This window comes from Eupeodes corollae, chromosome 1 (genome assembly GCF_945859685.1).
Source record: "Eupeodes corollae chromosome 1, idEupCoro1.1, whole genome shotgun sequence".
Taxonomy (NCBI): domain Eukaryota; kingdom Metazoa; phylum Arthropoda; class Insecta; order Diptera; family Syrphidae; genus Eupeodes; species Eupeodes corollae.
This window is the reverse complement of record NC_079147.1, coordinates 18,755,628-18,775,872: the sequence shown is the minus strand read 5'-3', so window position 1 is coordinate 18,775,872 and position 20,245 is coordinate 18,755,628. Positions and strand designations below refer to the sequence as shown.

The 20,245-nt window shown below is 33.4% G+C and overlaps 1 protein-coding gene across 1 annotated transcript in view; it reads right to left on the bottom strand.

Annotated features, from left to right (window-relative positions):
* LOC129940241 (prolyl 4-hydroxylase subunit alpha-1-like) overlaps positions 1–20,245 on the bottom strand; it is a 95,138-nt gene that overhangs the window by 35,763 nt on the left and 39,130 nt on the right. The window contains exon 2 of the mRNA XM_056048504.1: positions 79–367. Coding sequence (XP_055904479.1) covers positions 79–311 — 233 coding nt within the window. The 5' untranslated portion in view covers positions 312–367. The remainder of the gene's footprint in view (positions 1–78; positions 368–20,245) is intronic.

Below are 20,245 nucleotides of genomic sequence, written 5' to 3'. Positions count from 1 at the left end.
ATTTCTTTTTGCCCCGATTGTCCTTGCATAAAAGAAGTCCTTGCATAAAAGGAAACACTCTTGTATATGTATACTTACGTTTTTAGATAATTGAGTTTGTGTTGTTGTACGCCAATGTAGCCAACTAAATTGCTCAGGAGCACCGATTCAGTCTCAAGGAGTTCTTCCATTTCCGCCAAAGCAGTGAATACTTCAGTTCTTGTCACTTGCAATGTGAGGGCAGAAATTATGAAGACAACTCGCAGGATATTCCATAGTAAACTATTACTACTCCTGCTAGTGTGTCGTTGATAGTTGATATGTTGTTTCATCGTTGTACTAATTTGTGTGGTTTTAGTTTTATATGGCTACGTTATGTTTTATGAGTCTGAAAAAAGAGAGAAATAACGTTAATTAATATTGATATTCAGTATAAGGCTGAGCTAAGATACACTAAATTATTTCTTATTAATAAAACATGTTATCGAACTTTAATAAAGAAACACAAAACAGGAAGAAGTCCTTTTTGTTTTATCTCCTGTGCGTGTCATTTCTAATGTTGGTATCGTTTGCGTGGTTGTATATTTTTTTTAAGAACCTACCACCAATTCCAGCATTAAACATTTATTTAGGATCTTTAAGAACAGGAACTTGAAAAGTTTGGACATTTTTATGGCACAGGTTTATTATAGCCAGCTTAAGAAAAATAATTGAAAAGTATTGATCTTTGGTAAAGAGAAAAATATATACTTCTGTGTATTACGAAATCGTGCAAATGACATAACAAATAAAAACATAAGTGGGTCAACTGTCTACCTGAATCAATTTGACCGTCTCAAGTGCAAGAAAAAGTTCATAATATCTAAAATATTGAAGGTAAGATAAGTGGATGGTAAAAAGGAGCTGTAATTGGATTTATTTCAATGGGAAATTGAAGTTTGTTGAATTTTGTGTAGATATGTACAAGTTCCAGAAATATTTTGTTTTTTTTTTACGAAAAATTCGTTTGGATATTACCCATTGACTAGGGCATTGAAATATGGTGAAAAATATAAGACAAAGTTAGATGAAAACTTATCGAAATCTTTCTTTTTGCATTCTTAATATTATAGAAAAAGTTCCTTTATTAAGGAATGAAAAGTCAACGGTGGCGAACATTTTTTTTCAAAGAGAGCTATCCACTTGAATAAATTGCGAGCGAGAAACGAGACTTTATAAAGTTTTGTACCCAATAAGGGGGTTTCAACATTAAAAACTTTTTTGATTTAACAAAGTGCAATAATTATATTAAAGAGCAATAATAGTATAGCTACACAGAATTTTCCTTTAATGAGTTTTATGAATAAAAACAAAAACAACACTATTTTTGGACCAAGACAAAGCTAGCTAGTAATAGCTATCACCAGTAAATAAAGCTACAGTTCTAGATAAAGCTTTGTTTTACGTGAATAGCAAACAGGTTTAAGCTTAATATCGTTAGATAGAAAATTCTAGCTTAGATTGTCTTAGAAACTTAAGATATAACTGATATTTTGGTTACCAAAAAGCAAGCCAATTTTTAAATTTGGGTTTTAATGAAAAATAAAATTTCAAGGTTTTAATCTTACTTAACTGATGGCTGAAGAATAAGTTCGAGAAAATTCTTGTTTCACCATTCTTCTAAATATATAAATTGGGTTGCACAACAGTAGGTTGAGAACTAGGGTCTTTTAACTTACAACTCTCAACCATTCCTTTGTAAAAGTTATGTTGTCAGGGAAAGAGGAGAACCTACAGTTTTAAGCGGAATACGAACGTCTTATTTGAGAAATCACTTTCCAACAAGAATTTTTGGAAAATTTGTCAGTTCCTCGCAAGAGGCAGTACCTGTGGAAAATAAACTTTTTATGGCATAGGCAGGGATCGAACCCAAGACCTCTGGTATGACAGTCCAACGCAATATCCACCATTCCACGGGTACTACCGTCCTTCTGCTATGCACATATGTGCAGTGCTTATCAAGTCTATCGGATGAACGGTTAAGCTTAAAGTTGGTACGGATACAGAGGATTTTAAATTTTGTATTTGTAGAGCAAATCTAAAAAGACTTCTTCTGAAGTAAACCTTCATTTATTATTCTGCATATTTTTTAAAGATTTCTGTAAGAAGTTTGCGACCAAATGGTAATATTGTATCGTGAATGATATCATTTTCCAGCATATTTTCGTTCATTAATAAATATACTTTACTTACTTACTTAAGAAGGCGCTACAGTTCTACTATGGGTGTGGATTCGAAGACTTTCCGGGCCGGAGCATTGGTTTCCATGTGCTCTACGTGAAGCAGCCATCTTAGTCGTTGGACTTTTACCCTTCTAGCTAAGTCTACGTCGCTGTACAGCCCGTACAGCTCGTCGTTCCATCTTCTTCACCACTCCCCTTCGATGCATACGGGACCGTAGATAACACGAAGAACTTTTCTCTCGAAATGACCCAAGGTGCTTTCATCCGCTTTTGTCATAGACCATGCTTCTGCACTGTATAGCAGGACGGAGATGTGAGGGTCTTATATAGCGACACTTTGGTCCTTCGAGACAGAACTTTACCACTCAATTGCTTTCTTAGTCCAAAGAAACAGCGGTTAGCAAGAGTTATTCTGCGTTTGATTTGAGCGCTGGTGTTGTTTTCTGCATTTACAGTGGAACCTTGGTGGACGAAGGCCTTGACTACCTCAAAGTTACGTCTGTCGATGGTGGTTTTGACCAAGACGTCGTATGTAATTTCTTTAAGACAACATGTATTTTGTTTTCCCCTTATTAACCGTTAAACATATATGTTTGCCGCCTCTGCCTCAATACTTACAAAATCCCCATTAACAACACGCTAAGTTCATCAGCATATGCTATAGTAATTGAACAGACTTTTGAAAGATAGTGCCTCTAGTGTTGACGTTGGGAGCTCTGCACTATCCTCGCATGAAAGCGCATCACCTTGTATAAAACCTTTTTTGACATCGAAAGGTTCTGCTAAGTTGTTTCTAAACTTTATGGAGCAGCGCGAATTCTCTATGGTCATTCTGCACAAACTGACGAATTTGGCAGTGATGCTGAAACTAGACATGGCTATATACAGCTCGTCCCTCCAGATACTGTCATATGCGGCCTTGAAATCGATGAAAAGATGGTGGTTGTCGATTTGGTGTTCTTGGGTTTTTTTTTGCAGGATCTGCCGTTTTGTGAATATTTGATCGCCACACTAAAAGGACCTATCAGTTTGTTGACGATGGGCATTAGACGTTCACATATTACGGCAGAGAAGATTTTATAGACGATGTTAAGTTGAATGATTCCTCTATAGTTGGTGCAGTTTAGAGGGTCTCCTTTTTTCAGGATCGGGCAAACAATGCTGAGGTTCCATTCATCGGGCATGTTTTCTTCCGACCATATTTTACAGATAAGTTGGTGCATGCTCCTAACCAACTTATCTCCAGCTGCTTTAAAGAGCTCGGCATTCAAGCCATCTGCTCCAGCGGCTTTATTAGACTTCAACTAAGATATGGCAATCTTTACTTCGTCTAAGTCGGGAGGACGGGATTGTTGGCTTTCGTCGTCTATATTGAATGGATCATCCTGCCTGACAGCGGAATTCAGTTCTTCGTCGCCGTTATGCAGTCTGCAGAAGTGGTCCTTCCATATCCTCAGCATTGACTGCGGTTCCACTATGATGTTTCCACTTTCGTATTTGCAGGCTTCGGTTCTAGGTTTATGTACCTGTGAATTTCGTTTCACCTGTTCATAAGACTTTCGAACTTCATTCCTGCCTCTAAACCTCTCAACATTTTCGACCGCACGCTCCTCATGCCCTCTCGTTTTCCTCTTGAGAAGTCAGTGTTCCTCTTACCTCTTCTGCTCAAAGAGCTCATGAGCAGCTCTCGTCCTTTTATGCAGCGCCACTTTGCGTGCCTGTTGTTTAGCTGCATTTACCTGCCAACATTCCTCATTAACCCATGGGTTCCTTGTTGGTGGCTGTTTGAAACGCAGCACATAAGAGGCGGCTTCTCTGATAGCATCTTGGCAATGTTGCCACTGGTTTTCGATACATTCCGTGGGCGGCAGAGAACTTCGAGAGAATTTACTTGGAACTCGGTCGGAAACAGATTTGGCGATCTCCTGCAATTGTAGCTGTTCGATGTTGTACCATCTCCGTGCACCTCCCTGTTTTGCCTTTCCTCTGGAAACCCGAAGTACTCCTTGAAAAAACCCGAAGTACTTATTTGAAAAGGTGAGAAAACTGTCCACAGCGAAACAATTAAGTGGGTTAAAGTTTCAGACAAAAATTATTTACAAAAGTAGGGAAGAGTATTGGAGACAAAACTGAGCTCTGTGGCATACCAGCTTTTATTTTGTAAATATCAAATTTGAACAACTCTAATACTACCTGAATTGAACGGTCCGTAAAGTAATTCCTTATTCAACAAAGCTAAGATCCATCAATACGAAATTTACGGATTTTTTATAAAAAAAAACTTGATGCCAAATTCTATCAATTGCTTTTAAAATAACAAGTCCAATATTCGGTCAAAAAATCATGAGATAAGCATATAACCTATTGCTTGCTACGAAAACAATACTGCTGGTCATTAAGAAGGTTTCGTTATTCAAGATATTTCTTGAATCGAAAATTGGTTTTCGTGACCTTCAAAAGAATTGACGTAAGTGCAATTGGACGATTGTTAGACGGGAAAAAGGATTAATTTTTTTGAAGAATAAACTGGGCATGTGTTTATTTCTTCTATCCTATAGAAAGAAGACCTTTAGACTGGATAGATCAAATAGCTTTCGAATTGGTTTAACATTTTTGGAGAATACCTCGTCAGAACAATAGTGGGGATCCTACCCTACAAAGTCCAATTGGAATCCGATTCGCAGTCTGGGCTTTAGAGTAGCTTGAATTTGACAACAAAAGCTCATTTTCGTGTCTGCGGCCAGGATTAGTGAGTTTTTCAAGGTCTTTCATTTAAATAAAATAAAAGTTCCAAATCGTTTTATCAGCCGCCTTGGACATCTTAATTGGTCGCCTAAGAGCTTGGATTTGAACACTTTGGACTTTTTTTGTGAGAAGAGACCGATGTCATGCAATCAACCCAGAAACTATTCAAGAGCTTAAAGCTGATATCATCCGAGCAATCCAAGAGCTACAGCTTTAATCTGCCAACAAGATCTTGAAGTGTCAGAAAGCTGTACTGCGAAGCATTCTAAAAGTCAGATAATTGAATTTTATTTAAATTTTAACAATGTTGCCATAGATGTTGAAAAAAAAAAAATGTACGGTACTTTTAAAAAAACAAGACAATAACATGAATGTTAGTTCCTATTGTTTAATATTATAAACTTCAATTTGGTTTTAAAGGAATTTTCGACTTTAAGTAAATTATATAATTGTACGTAAATAAAGGGGATACATTTTACCTACAAAACAAGTGTTCATAGTGTACCTTACCACATACTTCCTTCACAATATTTTGAAGTTGCTAGAACAAAATCAGTGTTAATTGGTTTTAAACTCTCTTAATTCTTATATACTAAATCCTTTAATAATAATTGTCCTTAGAATCTATGTTGTAACATTACTAGCCATGTAGTGTCCCTTAAGTGCACAAAACTAATTATATTAGAAATAAATAATAGGATTATCCGAGGTCCCAACAAAAAAGTTTATTCGTAAAGAATAATATATTTTATTGTTCTAAGTAAACTTAACATGAAAAAAAGGACATAAAATATTTATGCTCTATAGTGCGCACTCTTTGGCACATGCAATAAAGTATTTTATCATAATAACTCATGGTACACAAGGCAGTAACATTTATAAAGCATTTTAAACTTTTTTCTTCTGTTAACTGTTTTTTAGAAGGACATTACTCCACCAAAGAGGATTAAGGTTTAAATATTTTTATGACCGGAAGTTGGCTATAGGGAGTTGTTTTTAAATATTTAAATTATTTATGTCGGACTTTGTGCATACACACAAAAAAAATAAACTTTCTCTCTATTGCTGTCTATCTAACCGATGTCAACCACCTAAACTAATCGCTCTTAACAAAGTTTACATCAAAAAATATGAATTTGTTCAAAATTCAGGATGCAAGGATTCTCTCAATGACCTCATTTAAATTTTTATTTCCGAGAACAGATTGAAACAGTTGCCATATTTTATAAGCTCTTACTATATATACGAAGGGCTATTAGTCCTGCCTACGAAGTTTTACATTCAAAAGAAAAGGACATAACCATAACTTTACAGCTTTACATCTACACCATCTCAAGCCCTGAACTCCTGTACATTTACATTTTTCCTCAAGAAATAAAAATAAGGACAAAATAATTTCTATTATAAAATGACCCTCGCCTGCAACATAACACACACATTTGACTTCTTTTGGATGATAAACAGTCTTAGAACTAAACCTTCTTTCATAATTTGTTGTACTTGTACCTAACCTATAGAAATCATCATTTTCAAAAAACACCATAACTATAAGTCAGTGTCTTTTTTCTCTTTTTTTTGGATCCCTAGGGCACCAGAAAATAATTTTGTTGAATGGAAAAGCTTCATATTGCCTGCATGACACCTTTCCTTTGTCATGTCCTTGTTTGTTTATGATATTTAGTTTGTGAGGTTCCAGTTACCACCACCAGAGCTCTCTGGGTGTTGTAAAGAATGAATTTTTCACACAGCTCTTTTTAATAAAAAACATATCTAAATGTACAATAAACATATTTATAAACATAGTTATAGGAATGTATGTTGTTTTATTTCGTTTGAAATTTAATTCAAAATAAGCTGTGGACATTTTTATTTCAAAAACAAAACAATAGAATAAAACGTAGGGACGCATGAAGGTGTACTTCAGAGTTTAACCAAGGATACATTTTGTTTTAATTTTTTATTTGTACTTCAATTTTGAAGAGGTGTTTTGGTTTTTAAAGTACATTTTGTATTCTTTTCTAAAAAGACACAGGATGATTTCGATAAAACAAATATTTGAAGTCATTTGAATTAAATTTTACTTTAAATGTCCACAGGTATAGCATAAAATAAAATTAATATCTGAAGATTAATTCAATTTTGGTTGAGATATTCAAGACGTTTAACAATTTAGTGTTTTAGATTTCATTTTTGTAAAAAAACTTTTATCTGATATTTTGTTTTTATTTCATCAAAGCTTACCCACAACTTTTTTCATAAAATAAAGTTATAACCTTTTCTAGAGTTTTCACGAAAATTGAAACTAAAATCAATTTATAACTAAATTTAAGTTCGATGTTCAAAATCATTTACTAGGTGTCAAAATATTAGTTTTTCGTTGCACACATGGTGGTTTAGAATAAATCTCAAGCTAATTAGAAAATAAAGACTATTTTTTTATATGATATGGTTCAATTATGTATGGAATAAAATATCGGCATCTGATGGTCCAAATATTCGATAGCGATGGTGCCAGTCATGTGCCGATTTAACTCATCATTAGGCCTTTGAATTGTTTCTGGTTTATCAACATCCGCATTTTCTTACAATTAATCCCTAAGAAAAGAAGGCCAACGGTATTAAATCATATGATCCTGGTGGCTAAATGGCATCGACACTACGTGAGATAACACGGCCATTGAATTTGTCGTGTTAAAGAGCCATTGTTTCGTTAGCTGTTTGGTAGGTGGCACAGTCTACCACTTATCATCCACATCCATATTTTTCATTTAGGAACATACAAAGTTAATTTTCATTTCACGATACCCAACACCATTTACAGTAACTACCTGACCGGACTCAAATTGAAAAAAATACGGCCCGATGATGCATCCAGCTCATAAACCGCACAAAGCAGTCACTCTTAGTTACTCTTAGTATATGCATTGGATTTTCGACAATCACTCTTGAATTAACATTCTGCTAAATGCTAAAATTCAGCTCATTGAGGAATTTAAAAAAAAAATAGGTTGCGCAACCGAACGTTGAGAACTAGGGCCTAGTGACTTGCAACTCTCAACTTTTAATCTGTGCGAGTAATGGAGGGGACCTACAATTTTTAAGCCGAATCCGAACGACTAATTTTGTGAAAGCATTTCTCAGTACAAGAATTACTCTTGGGAGATTTGTCAATTCCTCGCAAGATTCAGTATCCGTGAAAAAAAACTTTAGATGGCATAGGCAGGCATCGAACCCAAAACCTTTTGGCATGACAGTCCAACGTGCTTTTTGTTTTTTGCCCAACAGACAAGAACTAGGGGCCTAGTGACTTACAACTATTAATCTATGCGAGTTATGTAGGTCCCAGTTTCTAAGCCGAATCCGAACGGCTAATTTTGTGAAAGCACTTTTATGACAAGAATTGCTTTTGGGGGAATTGTCAATTAGTTGCAAGAAGCAGTATCCTCGAAAAGAATTAAAGATCTCACTGGCAGGGATTGAACTCAAGACCTCTGGCATGACAGTCCAACGCACTTTTTTTAAATTCATTTTTATTTATTATTTCTTAAAACTATCTTAAAGACAAAAATTCATAAAACTATATCCTAATTATCCATAACTTAAAACTTACTACTGGTCCCATACGGACACAGTTAAACTATAACACTTAATACTAGTGCCTTTCGGGACTAAGATCTGTTTAACTTTTATTTAATTTGTATTCATTTTAAAATTTAAAAAAAAAAACTCATATCAATATCCTTTTTTATTTTTAATTAAAAAACTACTTCAAATTAGGTCCTAGTATAAAACTTAAAGCTAACTTAAACTAGCTATTCTACCTATAAACTACTTAAAACTAGAACAACCACAGCAGCAACTAACTTTCTAATATTTTTTTTTCCTTTTTGTTTTCTTATTCTATGTTTTTTTTTTAGTTTTTTTATATATACATATATTTTTTTTGTAATATTTTTTTTTTGTGCAATCACGCCTATTCTACTTTAAACTTAACCCTAAAACTATAAAACAAATATGAAAGCCGGCCAAGTGCCGATTGAAGCCACCAAAACTGGTTCTCCTGCTTCATCCTATCAGTTCGGTCCCGTTCGGACACAGCCCTACTGAACCGAAGGAGCTCTGCTCCGCCTTGTGCCATGACCATCCGATTGTACAGGAGTCGCCTATTCACGGTTCGTCGTCTGACGTGGTAGATTAGCGGAGCTGCCAATCTATCCTGTATCAGACCTCATCTGTCTAAAAAGAGGAATGTCTTTGGTGGAATGATGCCGCTCAAAAGTGCACTCTTAAAATACTCGTCGTTTGGATAGAACGCCCTGAAAATGAAATTGTTGGTCGAAGCCATAGCTCTTGCAATGTGACCTCAAAAGAGTTTTATAACGAAATTGTAAATTCTGTTGATTCAAACCCCGTTTCAAAGGACCTCGTTGGAAGATTCGACTGTTCGATATAAGCCCGAAACTTCTCCATCTGCGAAGGAGCAACGTTGAACCACACAGGACAACCATAAATGATCATTGGTCATATTAGGGCCATGTAGCAAATAACCTTCGCTCTGGGGTCAAGCCGACTTCTGTAAAATAGCCGATTCATCAGAGCGAAGGTTCCACTGCCACTGGTCAGAGCAGCATTTATAGGTCTGTACAGTGCGACGCACTAACCATTATGCCACGGGTACTACGAATTGACGAATTTACTGAGGTAAAAATGTTGTTTTTTTTTATAATAAGCGCACACTCAAGGGGATATATTACCCTTATTATGTAGACACAGTGTGAGCACTAGGAAAGGGAGAGAGGGGTTGAAAGGAAATGTCGGTGCACATTGGTTTTGAATTCCTGAATATTGCAATAGCTGGGAAAGGCAGAGTGTGGCAAGGCATTCCACATTCGCATAGTACGGCTAAAGAACGAATCTCTGTACTTGACAGTACGACCGAAGATGGGCTCGAGGGTATATTGATGAGCATTCCTAGAAGCGCGAGTATTACGGTTGAACTGTTTAAGGAAAGGAATGCAGCTGGCTATTTCTCTAGAGCATAAACCATTAAAATAACGGTAAAACAGGGTGAGACAAGAAACATTTCGACGATGTTCAAGTGACGTTAATGATCTTATGATGGTAACATCACCAATCAATCTAAATGCTCTCTATCCAAGAGGCTTAAGTAAGTTACAGGAGCACCAGTCCAGATATGGGAGTTATACTCAAGCTTTGGACGTATATAAGACTTGTAAATAACAGCCAGATCAGAGGGGGAGAAAAACTTCTTGCATCGCCTTAGAAAACCCAAACAACTTGGGGCATTTTTTGGCGACATCGCGTATGTGATCGTTCCACAAAAGGTGGTTGGTGATACACATACCGAGAATATCCAGATGTTCAGTTTCCTCGATGCAAGTGCCAATTTTGGATAATGGCAGGAGGGGTATATTTCGCTTTAACGATACAAGACAGCATTGCGTTTTCGAAGCATTAAATTCCACGCGGTTTCTTATTCCCCATTGTACAATGCTGTTAAGGTCGGAATTTAATGATCTTATCATATTTTGTCGTTGCATTTCCACATCCGAAGAAGAGGGGTGTGAATCTGAAAACGAATATGAAAAGCTAAGAGTACTATCGTCAGCGAAACAATGTATTGGATTAGATGTTGCAGACAGGAGATCATTAATAAAAATGAGAAAGAGTGTTGGAGATAGAACAGAGCCCTGTGGCACACCAGCATTTATTTTGTGGTTTTCAGACTTGAATCCAGCCAATATAACTTGTATTGAACGATTCGAAAGGTAATTACTAATCCAATGAAGGAAGGGTTCATGAAAACCAAAAGCACGCATTTTCGATAAGAGAGCCTGATGCCAAACCCTATCAAATGCTTTTGAAATATCTAGTGCAATAATCTTACTTTCTCCAAAACTATGTAAAGATTTATTCCACTGTTCGGTGAGATGAACCATGAGCTCACCAGTGGACCTATTGCTACGAAAGCCATACTGTCGGTCATTAAGAAGCTTCCGTTCTTCAAGATATTTCTTGAGCTGATAATTAATCAGCGTTTCCATGACCTTGGAAAGAAGGGACGTAAGTGCAATCGGTCGATAATTAGACGGTGAGGAAGATTCGCCTTTTTTGGGAATAGGCTGGACAAATGCAGTTTTCCATCCGCTCGGAACGAGACCTGAGGAGTAGGACAGATGAAAAAGCTTATGCAGTGGTTTTGCCAGCGATGAAGAACACCTCTTCAGAACAATAGCGGGGATACCATCCGGACCAGCAGATTTATGTATGTTAAGATCTCTTAGGACTCTCGCTACAGTACGAGTGCGAAAAAAGATTTGCCTCATAGAATAATTAACTCGCTCAAGTACAGGCGGAGTCATAACACTCACTGGCAGAGTTGAATTGGCGGCGAACTGCCAGCGCAAAGATTTGCTTTCTCTAAAGAGCTAACAAATGGAGTGTCATTCACAACGAGCGTAGGAACCGAGGAAGAGGAAGAATTCCTCATATTTTTTACAAATGACCAAACATTTTTACTGCCTTTGGGAAATTGCAGTATTTTTTGCCGTAATTGTTGGTCATGTAAAAATTTGGTCCGTCGAATATGGGCGTTGCAGGCCTTCCTGGTTTGCTTGAACTTATTCCGGTTTTCCTCAGTTGGATTGGCTTTAAAACAACGGAAACTTACCTTCTTAATACCCTAATAACCTCTTTACAGCTCGCATCGAACCATGCGTTTGCCTTAGTTCTGATGCTTTTAACCCTATTCGGGATAAAAGTTCTCATTCTCAGGAGAATCAAACTTGTGATCATATCAGCGCTGTCGTCAACGTCACTATCGAGGAAGCATAGTGACCAGTTAAAGATCCTGAAGTAATTGTTGAGACCGTCCCAGTTGGCTTTCTCGTATTGCCAAACGGTTCTCATAGAAGCTCTTTCTTTAACTGGAGAGTTTTTACACGAGAAATTTGCTGATATGACACAATGGTCAGATGTGCCTAGAGGAGATAGAACACTAATAGTGTACTTACCAGGGTCAGAGGTAAGAAACAAGTCAAGAGTGTTTTCTGCTCGACCTACGACGTCCGATATTCGAGTGGGCTCGTTGACCAGCTGAGTTATGTGCTTTAACTCAGCGAAGATCTCAGCACACACTCCTTCTGGTGTTGACTGGCCCGAATGTTGAAGCCATGAAGAATTGTGTACATTGAAATCGCCCGTAACAACGATTTCAGTGCGAGGATAGGACGAAACAATTCTTTGGATGGAATCACACAAAGCATCAAATTCATGAGAAGTTGATACTCTGTCTAGATTTGGGCTTCGATAAAGGAAGCAATAGTGAATGATTTGCTTGTTCACGGAAAATTTAAACCACATAAAATTGAAAAAAGAATTGGTGCAGAGACCATATTGTGGCAAAAACTTTTAAGCAACATCATTCCTAAAGTATATGGCGAGACCATGGTGGGAAAAGAATAATGGCACCAAGTTATACCCTTGAATAAAGAATTCAGTGGGATCGGAATCTTCACCCACTTGGGTTTCACTTAGTGCCAATACAGCTGGCCTGTTTAAAGCAGTATGGGAGTACACAGAAAGAAAATTCGCTCTAAGCCCACGAATATTACAATAATCTACCCTGAAATTTCCAGCCATTGCATATAAAAGAATAACGAAAACCAAAACACACGAAGACTATAAGAAAAATATTACTTCGTTGAACCACAGAATGCTATTCGATACACGCCACTACCAGTGTTATGCCTTAGTAGTGACAAGAATCGATTCCGGCCCTGTTAATGCAAAACAGTAAAATTTTTGTTGTCAACAATCTGCTATCAACGATGACGTAGCTGTGTATCAATTGCATTAGTTATTAAACACAATGCAATTTAATACACATGCTAAGCCATGCGACTGTACGAGAGAAGGGGGAAAGTGAAGGATGGTACTCACTGTGCAATTATTTTTTGCAAGAACTTTGTCGTACTTTAACAACAAAATTTTGCAGAGAACAAAACAATTTTGAAGTCAATATCTTCATCTATACTCGAGATAGCCGAATCGAACATCAATTTTTAACGATTTTGCATAGTATTTTTTTAGATTCTTATTTTTCACTAAAAAAAGGAAACTAACCATGTTTTAATAAATTTTCAAAAAAAAAAAAAAAATGTATCGGATAAAACAAGTTTGAAAGCAATTAATTGTTGTCAAGATATTCGTTTTGAAAATGAATTTTCATCAACTTTTAATTATGTTTTTTAAGAGTTTTATATTTTTGTAAAAAATATTGCTTTGATTTTTCTTAAAATTTTACCAGTTGTCAAAAAGGTTATTCTTCGTTGCATAAACGTACACATACACGTGCGTACACAGACATTTTTCTTAAATCCTTTGATTTAGATTCTAGAGACGTTGAAACGTCGGGAAATGTCAACATTTTTGGTCAAACAAATCGGACCGATTAAATTAACTTCTTATGGAAAGAATTTTGATGAGTACGATATATAGCAAACAATAACTGTTAAAGGTTTTGTATTTTTATTTTTTAATTACTTATGTTACCAACATATTCTTTTTCTAAAAAAAGAAAAATTACTTTTTAAAAATATAAAACAATTTTTAAGTGTGAAAGGTTTACATCTAATTATTTATTCAAACTTCCACGGTTCACCCTGTTTCACACCAGGACTTATAATTATTCTAATGCCTTAGCTGATGTCGTGTGATGGAAGAAATTAATGTAGGTATTTATTTATAAATTATTCAGTAGATAACCGTAAATTTACTGTTCATTTTTTGTTTATATCTATTGTAATAAGTTAAAAGCCATTTGTGTGCAAAATGAGTTTAATGGTTAAGCAAATAAGTTCAAAGAAATTTGATTTAATTTATTATATTTTTAAAATGTATCCAAATCTAATTCTATTAATATTTTCTTTCCCTAATCATCCACAATCAATTTTGATATGGATATTGATTTTTGGAAATATGGAAAACAAAAGAAAATGATGAAAAACAATGTCCAAAGAAGTGAGGAAAGGTACATACCTATACAATATCTTTGTAGAGTTAAATTTATAGTCATTGGAGGTCAGCAGTTAGTGATGAACAAAAACAATATTTATGTATTTCTATACAAATAATTTGATAGACACCTTAAGTACTTACTTCCGGGGAACTTCAAAACTTACGTATACATTTTCATAAAACCTTCAATATCTAGAAATACCTAACTTAAAATAAACGTACTACAGGTAAATTAATATGAGACTCATTATTGTAATCAAATAACCATGAATTTAAACCCCCCAAAAATACATAAGAAAAGAGAACAAGAAAACTATTTTCAAACATAAAGTTATGTTTATTGCTTTTCCACATTTCCATTAGATTACTGATTAAAAACCTTAATGTTGTTCTAGAAATAATGGTTTTGAATAAAAGAAAGGTTATTATCAAAAATATTCAAGTTCAAGTTCAATAACCTATCTTAACTTCTTGGATTTGTTTTAAACTAAATGATCGTACCGTACTCTATACGAAAACAGGTTACCTCTTTGAGCTATCATGGCCAACTTTTTCATAAGTTGAAAAGGAGATGGTTAATCTAGTTTCAAATCAAAGACATTTTATTTATTCAATATATAAAAAATAAAGGTAGGTCCATTTCTTTTAAGATGCAAGTTCAGTGATCTTTTTTTATGATGATTATGTTTGTTCTTTCTTTAAGTCTAGACCTTAAGATCTGATCTTATGGTTTAAGTTAGAAGCATAAAATAGATCGACATTTTTATTGATTTCTTATTTAAATTGTAAAAATATAAAAACTAATTTATGGATGTGGAACTTAAGATATTTTTGAATCTATTAAATGAAATTCTTCGAAAAACTTGTATGCAGGTACAGTGACCCTGCATTTAAATTATATTTAGATGAAGGTAGGTAAAGATTTGTATATTTTTTTAATCAATTATGCTAAAGCAAGATAATCAGAAGTGTGGTGTGTGAAGTTAATTGAACTTTGAAAAAAACGCGTACACTTTTTTGTAATGAAGCATGATTTTTTAATTTTGATTTCTTAGTAATGAATATAAATAAAACGAACATAATATATATGAACTTATATTAATTAAAAATGAACAACTGAGTTTTTTTAATATTTTTTGTAAAGGAAATTTTGAATGTTTCCGTTTCTTAGAAAAAAGTAACCCTTTTGCAAAAATCTTAATACCCAAACAGACCCTTTTTCTACATTTAAAAGGGTAGAAGAAAGGGGAGATGTTAATATTACTGTACTGTTTTGATACAATAAATGCATGCGACACATTGTTTTATGAAAAGTCAAAATTTTCGGTCTTTTGAAATAAGAATCAATACGATAGAAATTTTCGGGATCATAAAATTATAGTATTTAAAATACTGATATATGATAAAAATGCAGTAACTACAATTCTATATTTCAAAATCATTTTTAATAAACTTCTGTATTTCAAAATGATGTTAATAGGCTGAAAAATAAAGGTCGTTTTAATAAAGTGTTCACTGTATCAGAACTATTTTTATTTTTCAGCCTTTTTACAATATTTTGAAAAACAGAAAAATAACCTAAAGTATCGTATGGAATTTTGACCATATAGTGTTTTAAAATACAGCTTTTCGAAAAGGCCACCAAATTTCCTTTTAAAAAAGTTATAGTCCTGTTTAAAGAGTTATGATTTTTTTTAGTTCACCAGTTGAAATACTAAAAACAACCGTTTGAAGTATTGTTAAGTTAATGAAGTTTAAGTGCTAAATTTTGTGTATGAAATGCAAAACAAAGGAATCTATAAATTTATTTCATATAAAAGGTTGTTTTTTCTTAGAAACACAATAAGAAATTTGATGTTCTTCAAAATTATTAAATATTTTATTAATATATTTGAAATTAATTTTCTGAAAATATTTTGTTCTTAATTTGGCTTTTTTCAAGAGAAATAAAATATTTTTGTTTTGCATCAGAAGGGTACCCCCCGTAATAAACTTCCCAAAGTAAGCAATTTTAATGGGTCCGATTTGTCGAATTGAAAATGTTGAAATTTCTCGATGTTTCAAAGTACCTAGAGTCGAAATAAAAGATTTTTAGAGAGATGTCTGTGCGTGCGTGCGTAGGTAAGTTTTTAAAATCTGGTAAAATTTTCAGTAAAATCAAATTGACATTTTTTTTATAAAAAAATAAAAACCTAAACATACATTACTCATAATTGGTAAAAATCAAATTTCGACTCAAAAACCTTTTAAAAACTTGAGATTATGGCTTAAATCTTATTTTATCTTATAAGAAATGTTCTTTTTAACATTCGGAAAAAAATTTTGAGAAAAATCGAATTGACAGTTTTTTTAATAAAAAGTAAAGACTTAAAAGAAAATTTTACAAAACCTGGTAAAAATTGATTTTCGACACAAATATCTTTTCAAAACTTTTAGATTATGGCTTTCAACTAATTTTACCTTATAAGAACTAATGTTTTCAAAAATAAAAACCTAACAAACAAAAAAATTAAAAATTAATTTTCGACTCGAATATCTTTTCGAAAAATTGAGATATTGGCTTTAAGTTAATTTTATCTTTTATAAAATATTGTTTTCAACATTTAGTTAAATTTTGAGAAAAATCGAATAGATAGTATAAATGAACAAAAAATTTAATAAAAGTTGATAAAAAATTACTCTCGATTCAAAGAGCTTTTCAAAAATAAAAAATATTGTCCCTAAACTTTTTTTATTTCACAGAAAATATTGCTTAGGATATTCAGTAGTTTTTTTTTTTTATAAAAATCCAACAGTCCGTTTTTTCATAAAAAATGAAATCTACAAAAAAATAGTACCCAAATTTAATAAAAATTGATGTGCGGTTCTTGATATCTCTCAAATTAATTTCATTCATCCAGTTTGTAAAAAATTAAGAAGTGCTACTAAAATTGGTAAAAATTGTCTTTATATGAAAAATATTTTTGGTAGTTTTAAAATGTTTACGAATAATTCGACTGAAAACTTTCTTAAGCCAACACGAAAACCTACAAACTTTTAGGCAAATCAAATCGACAGACGGGATGTGAAGTTATCAGGGTTGGTCGCATCCCAGCCTTTTTTTTTTGAAATTTGATACCTGGAATATGGGTCATCATTTTTTTTACGAAATTGAAACGTAAAATGTATACTAATATGGTCTTAATAACTGCATTCAAAAGATATTTTTTAAACTCAAACCAAACAATGTAGATATCTATAAAAACTTTATTTATTTTCAAATACAGATTTTGAGAAATTAAGGTTTTTTTGTGAAATCAAATGGAATTTAAGATTTTGAAAACAAAGTTTTTTTCAGGTGCATTTTAAAATACGGCTTGAAACTACATGTTTTTTCAATGTATTGTATTATGTCAAACAGTTTTTGATGATTATCCAACAATATTAAAAACTTCTTAAGAAATCAATCCTTAAAATGTATCTATGTATGATTTAAAGGTAATTTCTGAAGCTTTATTTAATGAAATACAAATTACAAAGACAAAAGTATCCTTAAAGTTTCAATATATGGAATACCATTTGTGGTTCTCATTTAACCAATTTCAAAAAAGCACCATTTTTAGAAGGGGATTATTTTAGGGACCAAAATAAATTAATTTCAAAAAAAGAACTTTAAGGTTCTGAGAAACTTTAACAATATTTACATTTTTGGTGTTAAATACCAAATTGTATGTTCTAAAAAGATCTTTTTTGTTTTTATTTAAAACCAATTACATTTGAAATAATTATAAATCCAATTTTTGTTGAATTTCATTTTTTTTTGTCTACAGAGTGATACGAATTTTTATTTTTCAATTAACCTGCTGATAATTGCGAGTTTATACATTTGTAAGCATCAAATATTTTTTTAATATGAGCTAATATACTACCACACAATTCTTTTCACACCAAAACTACAACCTCAAGCTCAAGAATGACCTTAAAAGAATTTAATTTCAACGTACCATTGTGTTAACAAATAATAATAATTCCCATGGCATTCATTGTGAAGTGCAGCAATAGTTGGTGGCTGTGTGATTTCTGAGAATGTATATTTATTCTCTTGCCACAACATCCAGAAAAAGTAATACAAAGGTTGAACTACAAGTCAATTGTCTGACATTTCGATTTCAACTCGAAAGAATATCTACACTACAGTGCATAGTGATGCCAAACGCATGTGGGTTGTATTAAAGGTGAAGTTAATGCCACTCTATATTTTCCAGGCTTTATAATATTAGTCTTCATATAAGTGTGTAACTTACTACTTGATGCAACAAAATTAAGGTTAGTCTAGAATTTAGTAGAATTAAGTAAGTTTCTTATAGACTTTATAATATTAAAGCTTTAAATAGCGAAAATCCATTGAAAAAAGAAAAAAGATTGGCATCACTTTTTTACACAAATAATGGATAAATTAAATAAACTTTTCGTTTACACTTGAATAAAATACAAGCAAGTCAAAAGTATTAGCCACAATTTTTGAGTGTAAGATAGAATGAGAACCTAAACTAACTCGACAAATTTTGACAAGCTCGAATTTAGCATTGTTTATTAAAAAGAAAGTGTTCCTTAGAATCATCTTAGCTTTACTTGAGGTTTTGGTTAAAAATTGTCGGTTTTATCAATAGACATCTCTACTGATTTGTATACATATGTTATATTTTTCAATAAAATAAGTCTTCAAAAATACACAAGTTAGGTTTTGCCAAAGTAATAGCGTCATAGTTGTTTACCTCATTGAATGTGTCGAGTTTTGTTCTAATCAAAAGGCTGTCATGCCAGAAGTCTTACCTTCAAACCCTGTCTGTGCCATAACTCTCGTAATGAAAAGTGCTTTCTTAAATCAGATGTTCGGATTACGCTTAAAATTCTAGGTCCATTACTCGCACACAAGGGTGGTTAAGAGTTGTAAATTGTAAGTTATTTAGCTGAAGGCCATCGGTTGTTGGGAATTTTCTCCAGTAGTTTCGTAACCGACTCATCAACTCCAAGAATAAATGGCTTTGGCCGTAAAAGAATGTGGTGAACTTCTAGTTATTAAAACCTGGTTTGGATTCAAAGACAATACTATAACAATTCCGAATCAAGTATGTTCGCTATAATTTTTTTTTGCAGAGCTATTAGAAATGTTGATCTTACCGTTACCGGCAACAAATTATAAATTTGAATCGTGCGTTGGTAGAAAATCGGTTGGAATGGCCCAAAGACATAGACAAGTTATTCAACAACAAGAAAACACACATTATACATTCAAAGTCGTGAAGAATATATTAAAATCATTGAATTGGGAAATATTATAGCACCCGCCGTACTCTCTAGGTATCGTCCGTCGGACCTTGTCCTATTCCCATAGATGGGACACTTACTCACAGAGCATTGCATCGCCCATATTAAAGAAATCGAAAAATTGAAAGAGAACATTTTTTATTTGTAATGTTACCCTCGAGATGTCAACACTTTGAATACAAAATTTTTGAGATTACTTTTTTGATTTAAGTGTGGCCTTCATCGAAAAATGCGGAAGATTTCAACTAGACTGGGTTGACTTAATAGTCAGTTTAAATATTCATAGACAAAAATTTGAATTTTTGGAAATAATTACAAAAAGGTACTGTAAAGCAGTATATTTTGTTCTGATTCAGCTTTATATACCATTTTTAATGAGGCATATTTTGAAAACCAGAGTTAAGAACAACTTATAACACTTAAAAAAAGCAAAACACTTTCGGTCACTATTAAGATGTTAAATTCAAGATTTAGAAAATAATCAAAACTTTTACTAAATAAAATACTTCTTGAATTAAAATAGCCATGAAAAGCTTTTAAAGAGTAGTTAAATCTTAGCACATCTAAACGTCATGTTTCTCCATTTCAATTAACATTTCTCAATTTCAGATTAGGTCAAATTGAGCTTATTACGAAAATGGTCAATTTAAGCGTCCAAAAGTGTGTACAATTGGAAAAATAGTGCTAAAATTTGAGCAAACCGGTTTGTTATATATGTTAAATGCTTGTACAGCTTTGTTGTGCCGTCGGGGTGACTTCCTGGCCACGCAAAAAATACCTTTAGTTGCGAAGCACCAACAAGCCTCGGATAAAGACGCATTCACTGTTGACAACCCACGCAAACGAAATAAGGACAACGAACTTCGGATCTGTACGTGGAATGTTAGGTCCCTTAACAGACCACGTGCAGCCGAACAATTAGCGGAAGCCCTAAACTGCTGCAAGGCAGATAT